Here is a 14,692-nt window from a genome sequence, read left to right as displayed (position 1 = left end):
CTCCAGTTGCAGAAATGATCTTCTTTACGGAACTCATCAAACTACGGTCTGACTATACACAAATTATTTAAAATTTCAAAATGTTTTTCGTATGGAAATTACACTCAAACGTAACATGGCATACACGTCATCATATATGCATGCCATGAACGCAGAGAGTGCATTAACTTTTCTCTTAACATATTATATGGCGTGGCCAATATAATATATTATCTAGCTGTAACATATCAATGAAAATGTATGTCGAGTGAAGAAGAACCCGCAGAGTACACAGTCGAATGGAAAAGTGTGTGCATATAGTATTATTAGCTGAACCTCAATATCAGTCTATTAAATTATTGATTTTGTTTGAAAATGTAAGTCAAGCAATTTTGCAATTCAAGGCATCGAAAACGTTGCATAATTAAAACCGTTAAAAGCAAGCAAGCGTAAGGTATAAGGTCGTGTGGTTTGGTTACACCACTTGAAGAAAATGCTCATTTTGTAAAGCTTTTGAGTGTGAAGCAGCTGCAAAATTAATTTCTAAACAATTACGTCGTTAAGTACATTGGGTCGCGTTCATCTGAATATTGAATTGATGTGACTAGTGACTAGATAGAACTTGTGAAATTCAGGTGGAATTCGTTAATTTTATTGCAACGGATTTGCTTTGATGGAAGTAAAGTTTGTTCATCTAGAATTTAATGCTGCATTTCAAATTTATACGCAACGCAGAAATGGAGGATTCGAAAATGAAGATACTCAAGGGTGTGAAAAATTCACTCGAAAAAACATTTTAGTAAATTTTTCCACGTTCAACAGAAAATACCTAAGAGCTTTTTCACTCACCGTTGATAGTGAGGCTGTAACATCCAGCAAAACTTTCTTAGTTTATGCAAGTTTCATTACTAACATGTTCATGCACAGAAGAAAGTTTGAAAAATTGCGCCCGTCCCCAAATCTCGATTGAATGCAATGACATTTCCGCACTTGCAATCATCTGTTTCATCAGCTGTCAATTGTATCAGCCACATATCAAAGGCAACAAGTTAATTCATTGAATTGTTATTTATGAATGTAGTTGGTAGTTGAAACGTTTCATTTTCCCCTTGCGATTTCTCTGTAAGTATTTTATTGATGATCGTGTTGGGGTTACATTATTTTCCTATCTGGTTTACTTCTCCATGATCAATGCAATGATGGTAGACATGAATTATGTTTAATTGATCGTACTTCAATGGATCGGTAGGATATTGACAAAACAAGAGCGATCGAACTCGGTGCTCGCTATGTTGATAGTCAGTGGAAATCGGTGAATGAAAATGAAGTGGAACTGTCCGTTATGAGGTACATTCAAGAAAATTCATGAAGTGATCCGCCTCAATGTTATTGATATTTCCGTCTAATGAAAATACATTCTAGTGGAGGATTCAGCAGCCGCCTGTATGTACTAGAGGACATTTCCTCTTCCACATCAAATGAAACAAAAACGTTTCTGATTCGTCTTTACGGTGGGAAATTAGTAAATGAAGACGACCCGTTTAAGACGGATAGCTGTGAAGTTAACGAGACTCTTGTGTTCTATGCCATCAGTCTGGCGGGTTTAGGACCGCGATTATACGGTTCATTTGACGGTGGTCGTGTCGAAGAGTTTGTACCTTCGCATGTGCTTCGTGAAAAAGACTATGAACAGAGACCGGAAACAGTTTTGGAACTTGCAAGGAAATTGGCTCGTTTCCATGCTTTAAATTTACCAATATCGAAGGAACGTAATCGAATACTTGAGGCGTGCGAGCATCAACTTCAAAACAGAGACCTGGAAAAGTTCCGGAAAGTCGCTGATCATGTTGGCATGACCGACATAAGTGCCTATGAACATTTTGATGTTCAATCAGAGATTAGTTGGTTGAAAAAGCTTGAGAGTTCAGTTGGTGGTCGGATAGTTACAACTCTTGGCGATATTAACAAGAACAACATTCTAGTACTCGATAAGCCAGATAAGTTTGGTGAGAGAGTGATGATCATCGATTACGAAGGTTTTTCCATGGATTTTCGTGGTCGAGATATCGGACAAATTTTCCTCATGAAAATTGTGGAAAACAATGATGGTTACCTATGTAGAAGCTGCGATTATCCTGACGAAGCGTGGCGACGTAAATTTATAGCCGAATATTTGAAAGAAACGGAATCGATGAACAATTTCTTGTGGAATGAAAATTTGGACAATGTGGAACATTTGGTGATGGAAACTGAATTTTTTGTGTTTCACTCCATTCATGTGATTATTGGCTTTTTATTAAATCAAGGCGACGACAGTTTCTTCTATAAAATGGAAACGGATCAGGCAATGAGCTTTCTGGTGAGTCAATTTTTTTCTAAAATAATTTTCCAGCTGACAGTTGAAATTTATCCATGCAGACGATGGGATTGTATTTCATTGAAGTGTATCAACAGAGAAAAACCATTTTCGTCCAAACTTACGGCAAACAATTGAACTTGAGCGAGTAATGTAATATTTTTAACTTTAACTAACAAATTCCGCAATAAAAGAAAATGTATGAAGAAGGCTTGTGTTTTTGTCTCTCTATAGGAGCCTAGACATTTGGCATTCCGACAAAAGGAATTTTTATGTCAATTATGGATCGAAATACCGGGGTCAACTAGGGTTCTTAATATTGATACAGCCGCATTGTTCAAATATGCAATTCTTTTTGCTCCAGATGAATTTACACTCTGGTCCGCAAACACAAACTCTTGCATAGAAAACATATTTCAAAGAGAGATCACACATGTAGCATCTTTTCTACATTGACACAGTTTAAACTGTGTTTCAATTGTTTACTATACGAGGAGTGTGCGTCTGTTGACCAGCTGGTGAATTCAATAAAAGTAAACTAGTTATTTGTGCCACCGAGTGACACTGTAGTAAATGGATTTTTACACATACTTACGCACTAGTGCGTAAGAGTGACGTTTATAAAAAATTTGGATCCCACTCCTGTCATAAAATCTTGTTCCTAACTATTGCCTAAGCTTGGACCGAATGATTAGGTCCTAAGATAGGACCACATTAATCAAATCTGATATCGCATTTTCCATGTTGTTGCCGATACGAGACAACTAATCGCTTCTAAATGATCTAGCCGGGGAATTGTAAATCGTGACAACATTGAACGTACACGATAGTCATAATAAATGCAGTCAATGTCTCGGAAACCCATTACCGAATCAATATACCATGTACTAATGCCGGGAATGTTATCCCTTACAATACAGCAGCACATAATTATGCCAGCATTATCCGCATAAATCATGTACTCACAATGATGGTATGCATTGGGATGAAGTCTAAAATTTGCCGGAAATTAAAACCAATAAAATTCACCGAAAATCTCAAAAATTCTCCTAATAAATCCCACAAGATGTCATCGAATTTTGAGGGAATTAATTTCTAAATATATTTTCCTCGATAAGATTTGTTTCTGTTGAACAAGCAAAAAAGGAACGAACCACACTTTGGAGATGAGTCTATCAACGAAATTCAACCGAAATCGTAACAATCTTAAAATCTGGTTTCAGATACTCAAACAAATTTTTTATTTTTTTCATCTCATAATTAACATTAACCCAAAAATTAAAATATCGAATCCATTCAACGGACGTACAGTCACGACTTCAATATACAAAAATGTTATTCCTTTCGTCCACTCTTGTGTATACATTTTTATATACAAATGTTTTCTATTCATGGGAGAGAGAAAGAGGATGAACTTGATATAAAATGAAAAACAAATTTGATAAATAATTTAAAATTAATTTATGTGTTTCATCGAAAGTTTTCCGTGAAAATGTGGGGACTGGCTGAGAGTATATATTATATTAGGTATAGATTGAGAGTGCGAAAATATACTGGTGCTTAGATGAAATGTTTATATTACTTCAGAAAAAAACGAATATTGAAATTGAACAAACTTTTTAAAAAATCCATTGTTTCCTTCAGAAATCAATTTCAATAAAAACACGATATCTAACATCAAATATTTGTTTATCGCTTACAGATCAAACAATATTTTATACACGCACCGAGAAAATTTATTGTATAGATATATTTGCTCAATAACATAATTATAACTGAAGCAAGCAATAACACAACAAAAACGTGCTGGCTGGGTATAAACGCTGTTCGATTTTTAAGTTAATTTAATTAGTCAGTCCCTATTCAATGGAAAATATTATATTATTGTATCAAGACGACGACGACGTTTTGTTTTCTTTTCTCTCTTTTTTTACCTACTTTTCACAAAGACGAGCCGATTTGTTTTCTTTTCTTTGTCTACATTTTATCGCTGCGATTGCTGAATGAAAATTACATTTCAATTTCTAATTGATTTTCACAAAAATCCGTTCAGTCTGTTGTAGACAGAGAAATGATTTCATCTACTATACTAATGTGGCACACAACATCTCGGTTGCATAGGCAAAAATGGTTGCAGATTCTAGCCTCCATTTCCTATTTTCTTCCAGAGGTGAAATTAGATATAGTTACATTATTAATGAATAAATAGATATAGATAGCAGTGTAACTGTCCTTTTTACGACGTTTTCAGTTGTTTTACATATTAATGGATCCTTTGCAAATATGTAGCCTAGATTTAGGCGGAAAAATATTCGTTTGTTGATGATTTCTCTGAACCAAAATATTTTTTTGAAAAAGGAAAACCATAAAAGCGCGTGAAAATGTGTAAGTTTTCAAGGAAAAAATGAGTCATAACTTAACCCACTGGAGAAACCTTGTGCAGATTATAAATTTAAACAATCTGCAAAGTATCTTCCAAGTTGAATAAGAGTTTAAGAGTAACACATTTTTGAGTACTTTATTGGTTTAACTTTTTGAAAAATAGATTTTGGTTCAAAGAATCTTCACAAAAACGAATATTTTTCCTCCTACATGTAGGTTACAAATATGCAAAGGCTACATTGCTCAAAACCAGAGCCTTTTGAGTGATTTAGGTATTTGTGGATCTGTTTCGGACGGTTGATTTTAGACATTTTCGCATGTACTAGCAACTCGCAAAACGCAATTTCGCACATGCGAAAATCCCTAAAATCAATCGTTCAAAACAGATACTCAAAAAAATTTCATGTAAGGGGTCGAAAACCAGAGAAAAATCTCAAAACCCCCTCATTTTTGGCCCCGACACATAAAAAACAGATTTTCTCCACGAAACAGAAACATCAATTTGTATGCTTGCTAAGAGGACCGAAAGTAAAGCTGTCAATTGACATTTCTTTACTTTCGGTCCTCTTAGCAAGCATACAAAACTTAATACGTAACTCTTTCGGCCTACTCAATCGATACGTAAATAACTATTTTACTTTCGGTTCCCTCAGCTCAGCATGCATTAAAAACTCAATACGTCACACAAAAATGCTATATATAAATAGTTACACCATTTTCAAAAGAAGAGGGGAGAAAATGTCTACCTAACTGTCATCAGATGAAGCGTCAACAAAACATCATTTTCCTAAAATCTACCGTCCACAGACAAATAATAGTATGTTACATACCAAGGATCAAAAAGGTGTGTTTTAGACCCAGGTGGTGAAAACGTCCAGGGATGGAGCGACGCGAAGCGGAGCGGAGACATTCGCGTACATACAACAACTTGACACATTTGGGAAAGAATAAAGATAGGATCGAAAATGACATAAGCGGGAATGAAAATTGAGAGAAAATAGTAGGGGAGAATGTTGCTCTTTCGGTACTAAATTTGGTGAGTGAATGTGACGGTTTTGGTACTACAGGAAGAAAATAAATATTTCTCATGCTTTTTTAGGTCAGTATTGGCAGCGACAAAATACTGAACACATCGATCGGATTGACGAACGTCGAATTATGTCACTTATTTTGTCCTCTATGAAGTGAAAATGACGTTTTGCAGTTATTCTGAGAGCGGCCAATGGCTGAACTCGCCATTTTAGGGGAGAAAATGATTATTTTCTCACCTAAAACGGCTGAATACCAAAACACGTTATTTATTTTATTTTCTTCAAAGAGAACAAAATGTGGATTTTCGCAAAACGCAAGCATCAAAAACGTTGTGTTTACCTCTCCTTAGTTAACAAATAACTATTTTGTATTTACGATGTGATTCACCTTATTTTCTCCTCCTTTTGCTGACGATCAGCCGAATGACATTTCTAGTGTGAGAAGTTCATCGCTTCTTCTCCTGTGGGGAAAAAATAGAACTATTCTTACTCGAACTGTCACTTAAAGTGACTCACTTCATTTATGGTTTCAAAAATGATATTGCGAATCGCTGCTCTTGCAAATGGTAGAGCAATTATATAAAAGAAGAGTTTTCAAACCCATCAATTTTTCCCGCTAATATTCAAAAATATTTACTAATAAAAATGCAGTTTGACAGAATTTTAACACAAGATGGCGCTAAGTTACCAATAATGACAGTGATGACAGCCCTTTGATGTGTCTTTGACGCTTTGGTTGTATAACCTCGGGAAAGCAGAGAGACGCTGTTAACGCAGCACGACTTATTTATTGTTTTCTTTGAATCTACCAAAAATAGTTTATCAAAACATTTGTGTAATCAAACACAAAACTGTGTATAAATGGATTTTCGAGCCAAAGGCAAATTAATAAATTGTACCTGCAACTAAGTGATTCTAATATGGCCATCGATCTAAGTAAAATTTGTCGCTTGTGTTTGAAAAGTGTAAAATCGGAAAAGGAATTAGTTGATATCTTCAAAAACGATGAAAACTGTTCGCTCCCGATGAGGATAATGGCATGTTCAGCTTTAGAGGTTCGTAAACGAATTATTTTGTTCAGTAAGAAAGAAAAATGTGAGTTTTTTTGTCAAAACAATGTTTTAGGTAAGCCAAAGTGACGCTTTGCCGAAAAACATGTGTGTGGAGTGTCGCTATGGACTGGAGAAATTCTACCTGTTCCGGAAAAAATCGAAAAACGCAGACACAAAATTACGTCGGCACCTGCGATTGGTGAATGCTGGCAAAGTGAGCAATGTATTCGAAGAAGAGGATGATGACAGTGAAGAATGTGAACAGTCAATTGCCATCCTCGCTAAATGGGAGGGTCAGCAGGCGAATAAACAAATTGCACACAATGACGACCGTATTCAGAATTTGAAACGCCAGTGGAACTTGGAGATACGGAAATGGGAAAATGATAAGGAACAATGGGAATTGGACAAGATGTTGCTGCAGAAAAAGGTCGAGCAGTTGGAGAATCTGAGGCGTGAAAAGCAAGAACAATACCAAAAACTTCTAAGCCAAACATCCGCATTTGAAATGGACAACACTTACCAGGAGCTTATTATCAAAAATGAACCGAACGTCAGAGACAAACAAACGAAGGAATGCGATTCGACGGAAATGGACAGTGAAGAATATTCGACAACATTAATGGTTCTCGAATCAAACGATAACTACGAGAATTATGAAATGATAACCGATGAAGCGAATAACTACACTTCGATGTTTGAAGACGAAGAAGAGGAATCGGAAGGTGCCGGGGACGATGTTATTGATCGCGACCAAACCAATTATATTTTAAGTGGAAACGATGATGAGATTGAAATATCATTTACGGAAGCTGATGGTGATGGTGAGAGCCAAAAAGAGGATGACGGTAAGTACAAAGCTTTTGGTATTCGGCTTTTTACTGGTAGCGACAGTGTCATTTTTGTGCTCTTGCTGATAGATCATTGATGTCTCGAATCTCATTTATTGTCGAAACGGGTACCTCATACTAAAAAAAAATCTTTTCCTCATTTGATTGGTTGAGTTAACGTCTGTCCCATTCCGACCCTTTCCGCATCCCTTCAATTAATTCTAATCTATCTTCTGAAGTCATACGCTTTTAAAGCAGTGCTTTAACTTCTCCAAATTCAGCATAAAAGTATTTTCGGTACATTTTGGAAAGACAAGACTGGTAGGCATCGTCACTACTGACCGTAATTGAGTTTTGAAACTTTCAGTTGGTAGTCTCTTTCTGGAAGCACTAAACCGGTAGTAACAACTTTTCCAATCATCATCTCAAATATGTGACGTCGGTCCATAGCATTTTACACGGCAAACGTATCGCAACATTACGATTAAATCTACTACGTCTTTGGTTTAAAGTTCACCTAACATTCGGTACAACATATCTTATCGCTCACTTTCAATTGACTAAAACTAATAGGAAATTTCTCAAATTTTTCAAGTCAAAACGGGCAATTTGTTGAGAATATAGATTTTGAAGAATTAAATGCAATGGAACAAGGGTCGCTATCAATTGACGCTTCACAAAGATAACGTTGGGTGTAGACCAATCTGAAAATACTGACTCAAGTCTTATAGTTTGATCAACGTTCTCCTAACGCAGTCATGTTCCATAGCCATAGCCTATGTTCAAATTTTTGAAGAGAAAACAATGTCTCCACATGGCGCCAAAAATCTGGTGGCAGTACTGGATTCCTTGGTCTGCGACACCAGATCTCAGACATTTTGAAACAAGAAAATCTCTTTAAAATCATCTACGACGATACTAGATGATTAAACCTAAGGGGTCATTCATAAAGTGCGCACGCTTTTAAGGGGGGAGGGGGGGTTAGACGAAAGCGTGCGCTCCATACATTTTGGAAAAAAATCTCCATACATTTTTGCGTGCAGGGGGAGGGGGGGTCTAAAATTCGTCATTTTTAGCGTGCGCACTATGTGAATGGCCCCTAAATAATGGAAGAAGCAATCATACTCCATGAAGTGGTCCTAATATACTGTATGTTTCGTAGTCTATTAAATTGTCGTTTTTCGTTGTGTTTATTCTTTAAAATTGATAGCAATGATATCGACATGAATTTGTTTACCATCACATCCACATACTCAAATTAAACGGTTTCTTGATATCGTCGTTGCTTGGTATTGTCAATCTGTATCTGTAGCACATCGCTTTAATTGGACAGTACAAGCAAAATGTTGATGGTTCAGCGCAAATTTTATGTTTTGATTTTTTATTTGTTTAGTAGAACCATTCACTGTTCCCTGTTGACTGCTTTATTGCTGGAAAATTGAAATAAAAAAAAATGTCAATTTCCATTACAAATGCACATCAGAATATTGAATAATTTTCTTTCTATACTTTAGAGGACTACACAAACACGGAGTATTTAGAGATTGATGACGATGATGCAAAAGAAGATGAAGAAGTGATTCCGCTTGAATTCAGTTCAATGACCAAAGTTATTCGTGTAAGTGAACCAGTATGAAACCAATTTCCATCCAATTAATCCAATCCTGAAAACACAGAATACCATTGCTGCGTGCACGGGCATTATGCCGGACCGTGAAGGTATCGAATGTAAGGTGTTCAAGAAAAATGGCAAATCAACGAAAATTGCCGTGACGTCTGCCGAAAATCCAGAGAAAACGTATTACATTGGCATCCAGGAAAATAGTAACGATTCGGAGAGTAAAAAGCGACTCAAAGAAAATCCCAACGAAAAGAAGCGAGGCTTATGCTGTGAATTTTGTACAAAATGGTTTCCGAGTAGAAGTTCGCTGCTTCGTCATGTACGCATTCACACAGGTGCTTAAAGAATTTTATTCGTCCCAATCGATAGCGGTAACTAATGATCGTATCAATTTTTTGTAGGCGAAAAACCGTTCCGATGTGAAGAATGTGGAAAAGCCTTCGTGCAGAAAGAAATTCTGAAGCGGCACCAGATGATCCACTCCGGTAATTGTGGTTGATCTCAAACAAATTACCGTTTCTAATTTTATCTGCTGTTTCAGGTGAAAAACCTCATCAGTGCACATTCTGTGATAAGGGTTTCGTGCAGCGGGACATGCTCAAACAACACATAAATCGAAAACATTCAAAAAATCCGATCATCAACTTGCACAAATGTCAGCAATGCTCGAAGGTAGGTTTTTCGTTTAACGAAAAGGGGTCTGCAATTACCTTTTACTGCCATCATTCCAGGCATTTCATCATGCATCCGGTCTGAGTCGTCATAGTTTGGTGCATACTGGCCGAAAATTCGAATGTGAATTTTGTTCGAAACCATTTAGCGATAAGAGCGCAATGAAACGACATGTAGCGTCGTTGCACAGCAACATAATGAAAATTGAGACATAAAAAATGGTATCGTAGGACTGTCGCGGAACTCGGAAGGTTGCTTCATCACAGCGAATGGTGGACGTGTAGGCGTAACACACTTTCAACCCTTGCATTGGTGCTGGTACTCGAACTTATACAGTGTCGTGCATTCATCGTTCTAAATTAAAAACAATTTTTTATTACAATCTGTAAGTGTTTTATTACCAACCTATTGAACCAGAAATTCAACTATTATGAGCGGCTCGGGTCCACACGACGACCCACAAATTTCCACAAAAATGTTGTCGTTATCCAACCATCACTTTTCCAGACGAAGTGCTTTCCTAAATTGAGAGATTTGTGCTGAAAAGTAGATACATTCTTATCTACCCCAACCATTTGTTTAACGTAATCTGTAATCTGTAATAGATATAAAGGTTTTAAATGTTCAGCGAATCCAGACGAAGTCAAAAATAAATCCCTTTATGCTGCGCCCTTTATAGTATTCTCTTATACTGAAAAAAGTTTGCTAAAACTGAAGAAGTACAAGATTTTGTAGCAAACATCGGGTTCAACAAAATATGTTAGGTTAAATGCCAATTTTGGAGTCTATTTCATGCATACAAAAACGTATATGCTGAGTGTACTACGATTACAGGAGACTCGAATTTTTTTGGATGTTAGTGCTTGGAAGCTGGTAGCTTGGGAGCTGTAATGACACAATAATTGTTTATAGATGGTTTTGTCCCTATAATAACCGATACTTTTAGGAAGTTACCTAAACAAAAAACTTTTGTGACCTCTTTAAAACTTTTCACAGATGGAAAGATGTTATTTATGGACGGCCCCAGCCCCAGAACAATTTAAACAGATTGAACCAAATCTATCAGTATTTAGTTTAAATTTTGCTACAGGTACGTACCACCATTATAAGCAGACCTAATAAGTTGAAAATAAAAATCTAGGTGTTCTTTAGTTCAACAAAATGTATATGGGAACAATTATAGACCACAAGCACCTTCAAATCAGAAAGCATGTCGGATCTCACTTTTCCGTGAATGTATTATTAAATTTCATCAGAATTACGGAATTTTTAAGTATTAAAATGCGTAATAACTAGGTCCCACATGTTGGGTGAGTCAGATCCCTTGACTGTTTGTTTGAGCTTCTCAATAGTATTTTTATTGGCAATGATTTATTGATTTATTTCAATGAAATGAAATTTTGTATGTTGATGGCCACAAAAACGCATTTAGAAAAAGAACTACTAGAGCGGTCTGATAAATCTCTCATTGATGCTTTAATTCTGTTTAGTTTCACTGAAAATCTTCGAAACTTTGTTTATAAATTGCCCGGTAAAAAATGGCGTATTTTACAATAAAATTTAAGCTCGTGTGAATTGTGGCCCTCGCTTCTCTCTGGCCGCTCATTAATTAACACTCATTAATTTTGGTTCTGTTTATTTGGTTTTGTTTACAAGGCAAAATAAAATAACGAGATTCCAGATCGTTTTAACAAAGAGTAGAAAAGGCTTCTTTTGAGAACTACTCCGTTAAACCAATCCGTTGAGATTACTCCAGTTATCGTGTTAACCAAGAGTAGAAAAAGCTTCGGTCTAAAGAACGGTCTAATAATTCACGGTGTGGTTGAACAAAGTCTAATTAAAAGTGCAATTTTTTTGCCTAATTACTATTGGTAATGATCTCCTGATCATTTTAGGCCTAAAGAAATAGAAAAGTCGGCGGGTGGTTTTTGAGATAAATTGAAAGTGAAAGTTTATGCCATTTTAAGAGATCTGGATCAAACATTCTTTTCTGTTTTTGTTTGTGTGGCGGGTAGCTGATGTCACTAGCTTTCCAACGATACCACGCATGCCATGCTACTGACAATATAGGCATGTTTTTTTATCAACTTTACTTTAAACATCATTAGGCCACAACAAAAAATTTTCGACTCTTCCGGAAAGGCGGTTTAGTATGTTTTAGTTGGACTGGCTCCCTGATTCTGAAATGCTATACCATTGGTCTTAAAGTCGCGTTCTGCGTCCAGAATGAGGACTAAAAGTTAGATTTAGAGGAAAACTAAAGGTGTTGCAGTGGCGGATTCTGAGCATGCCGTGTTCAGATATAAATGTAGGGCGGCAGAACAAGGATAGAGATACCTAAAAATCCTTGTTCTTGAGCCCTACATTCGTATCTGGACATGCTGCACAACCACCACTTCATAAAATTCAATTTATATCAAAAACCGCCCGCCGACTTGTTTCTTTCTTTAGGTCTAAAATGATCAGGAAACCATCACTAATAATAATTCGGAGAAAAAATTACTTTGCATTACACTTTTAATTAGACTTTGTTCAACCACACCGTGAATTCTCTCATTGGAGATTTAATTCTGATTAGTTTCATTAAAAATCTTCGAACCGTTGTCTACACACTAATGAAACTTAGACTCGTGTGATTTGCGGCCCTCGCCTCGTTCTGGCCACAAACTTCACACTCGTTAATTTTTGTTCAATTTATTCGATTTTGTTTACAATGCAAAGTCGCATAACAAGAAAAATACTATTGGAATAGATACAAAAATTCTGTTAGCAACATCAGCTTGTTCGTTAGACCAACATAATCTATCTTAGAACCTACCCTCAGGAATTCATTCCATTCTCCACAAAACATTTTTTTTTAATCGGTTGAGAATTACTCCATCAGTTGTCGTATTAACAAAAAGCTGAAAAGGCTTCTTTCGAGAACTTACCGATACCACCCAATTTTCGAACGTGATCTGAGGATTTCAATACTTCATCGAATAAAAAAAAAGTTTTTGAAAATCCGTTGTGATTTACTCAAGCTATCGTGTTAACAAGGAGCAGAAAGTTGTTACATTTAACGTTTTTTAATCACATTTCCATACATCTTTAATCATAGTGAACGTGTTGTGTATTTTCTTTTGTAAAACCCATGACTTGCAGTCAAGGGAATAAGAGGAATTCTTTAAAAAATCGGTCAATCGAAATTGGACGCATATTTCAATGATTTTTATATGTGCCTAGAAAAGTATTGGTTCCTAGTGTGTGTGAGAGGTGGGAGGTGATCGAAAACCGAACCATTGTTCTTATGGAAATTTATCCAGGTACATGAAACGTCGTGGGGTCTTAAAATTTGTCCACACTGAGATATGAACAGTCGAAAAAGTTAATGAAAATTTTAGTAAACCGATGAATTTCTAACAGTTCTTCTACACCCGACTCCAACATGCAACGATAAGGGGCCGTTCATAAATTACGTAACGCTGAAGACCGGGGGGGGGGGTTTAGTGAAACGTTACACTCTGTGACAGGGGGGGGAGGGGGTTAGGCCGTAGCGTTACGTCACACCGCAGATTTCATACAAAGAATGTCTGTGAGCAATAAATGGAGTTTTGAATGTTTGGATATAGCCATTGCCACGTGAAATACGGCCTTTAGATGAGTAAACGAATCATCCGAATATGTTTGTAAACCACGAAGTTATTGGTGCGCACTTGTTCGGATTTTGGAAAGCCGTGCGTGAAAACAGCCATTTGTTGTCATGCGTAAGTTGTAGCGAATTTGATGTGATGACAATAGTCAACTTGAAAAAGTTTTCATTCATAAAAGTCGCAAATTGCATTATACGAATTTAGTTTCACAACATTTACACAGATAGTAAATGCGTTAGTAATATAAGATTATTGTCACTCAGCGGAAAGTAGAGAATAACCAGTCAAGTGTGTATCACACACTAAGAGCGAACGAAGTGAGCGAGTGTGTGTGATATACACGAGAATGGTTATTCGAGACTCCGCTGAGTGACAATATATTATTTTATTGTAATAGTGATGATATGTCGAACATCACAAACACACTCGTATATATACTGTAACATCAGTTGTAACAACAGTTGCAACAATATTGTACCTTGTGACATACAATGGTAAGTGCGATTTATCCGTCTAGACACTGGAATTTATCCCTCTAGACGGATAAATACTGTCAATAAAGTCACATTTACCATCTCAAAAAGTTGCTGATAAAGTACGACTTATCATCACGTATACAATAAAATAAATAAACCGATGTGATTAGTCGAAATTCAGAACATCGTAAAGTCCTTCCGTGAAACTAAATTCACGCGAGGTACATGCGGTCATAGCGTCATAAATAAAGTTCGATTTCATTCAACTTCGTATGTGTAGCGACATAGCGATGTAAACAAGTGACAGAATTTTACAAAATTTCGTGAAACTTATTTCACTAACTATATTCACGAACTTACAACTCATAATGGTTTACCCTTATAAACACTGTTTTTAAAAATTTTGGTTTTCTATAAGGTGTTACGTGACAAACCGGGGGGGGGGGGGGGTTCGAGCTTCTGTGACGCTAGCGTTACAGGGGGGAGGGGGGGGGTCTAAAAAATGCCATTTTTAGCGTTACGTAATTTATGAACGGCCCCTAACATCAAAAAACTGTTTTCAGGGCCACTAATCATGGATGGACACTGCCCATTGGGCAGCGACACGGTGAATGAACCTTTGAAGTGCATATTTGAGAATTCAGTTCCGATACTCGAATAA

At 36.5% G+C, this 14,692-nt stretch overlaps 2 protein-coding genes across 2 annotated transcripts; both read left to right on the top strand.

Moving 5' to 3' along the window:
* Nucleotides 1-1,185: 1,185 nt before the first annotated feature.
* LOC119068254 (choline/ethanolamine kinase-like) lies at nucleotides 1,186-2,516 on the top strand. The gene is made up of 3 exons (XM_037171792.1): nucleotides 1,186-1,326; nucleotides 1,402-2,338; nucleotides 2,398-2,516. The coding sequence occupies exons 1-3, from the start codon at nucleotides 1,322-1,324 to the stop codon at nucleotides 2,485-2,487; spliced, it is 1,032 nt and encodes a 343-aa protein (XP_037027687.1). The 5' UTR covers nucleotides 1,186-1,321; the 3' UTR covers nucleotides 2,488-2,516.
* A 3,955-nt stretch (nucleotides 2,517-6,471) lies between these two features.
* Nucleotides 6,472-10,142, top strand: LOC119068240 (zinc finger protein 12). Its single transcript, XM_037171765.1, has 7 exons — nucleotides 6,472-6,803; nucleotides 6,874-7,648; nucleotides 9,145-9,248; nucleotides 9,307-9,586; nucleotides 9,653-9,736; nucleotides 9,793-9,923; nucleotides 9,983-10,142. Exons 1-7 carry the CDS (start codon nucleotides 6,669-6,671, stop codon nucleotides 10,136-10,138), a joined length of 1,665 nt encoding a protein of 554 aa, XP_037027660.1. The 5' UTR covers nucleotides 6,472-6,668; the 3' UTR covers nucleotides 10,139-10,142.
* The last annotated feature ends 4,550 nt before the right edge of the window (nucleotides 10,143-14,692 follow it).

The sequence above is a fragment of the Bradysia coprophila genome, assembly GCF_014529535.1.
Source record: "Bradysia coprophila strain Holo2 chromosome X unlocalized genomic scaffold, BU_Bcop_v1 contig_173, whole genome shotgun sequence".
NCBI classification, from domain to species: Eukaryota; Metazoa; Arthropoda; class Insecta; order Diptera; family Sciaridae; genus Bradysia; species Bradysia coprophila.
Note: the sequence above shows the minus strand (reverse complement) of the source record. Positions and strands in the feature narration are given on the sequence as shown.

Excerpts from the sequence above, each read along its gene's own strand:
- LOC119068254 (XM_037171792.1), top strand. Across the intron at positions 2,339-2,397 it reads ATCAGGCAATGAGCTTTCTG|ACGATGGGATTGTATTTCAT; the intron begins GTGAGTCAATTT and ends TTATCCATGCAG.
- LOC119068240 (XM_037171765.1), top strand. The coding sequence starts at position 6,669 with ATGGCCATCGATCTAAGTAAAATTTGTCGCTTGTGTTTGAAAAGTGTA. Across the intron at positions 6,804-6,873 it reads TGGCATGTTCAGCTTTAGAG|GTAAGCCAAAGTGACGCTTT; the intron begins GTTCGTAAACGA and ends ACAATGTTTTAG. Across the intron at positions 9,249-9,306 it reads CAATGACCAAAGTTATTCGT|AATACCATTGCTGCGTGCAC; the intron begins GTAAGTGAACCA and ends CTGAAAACACAG.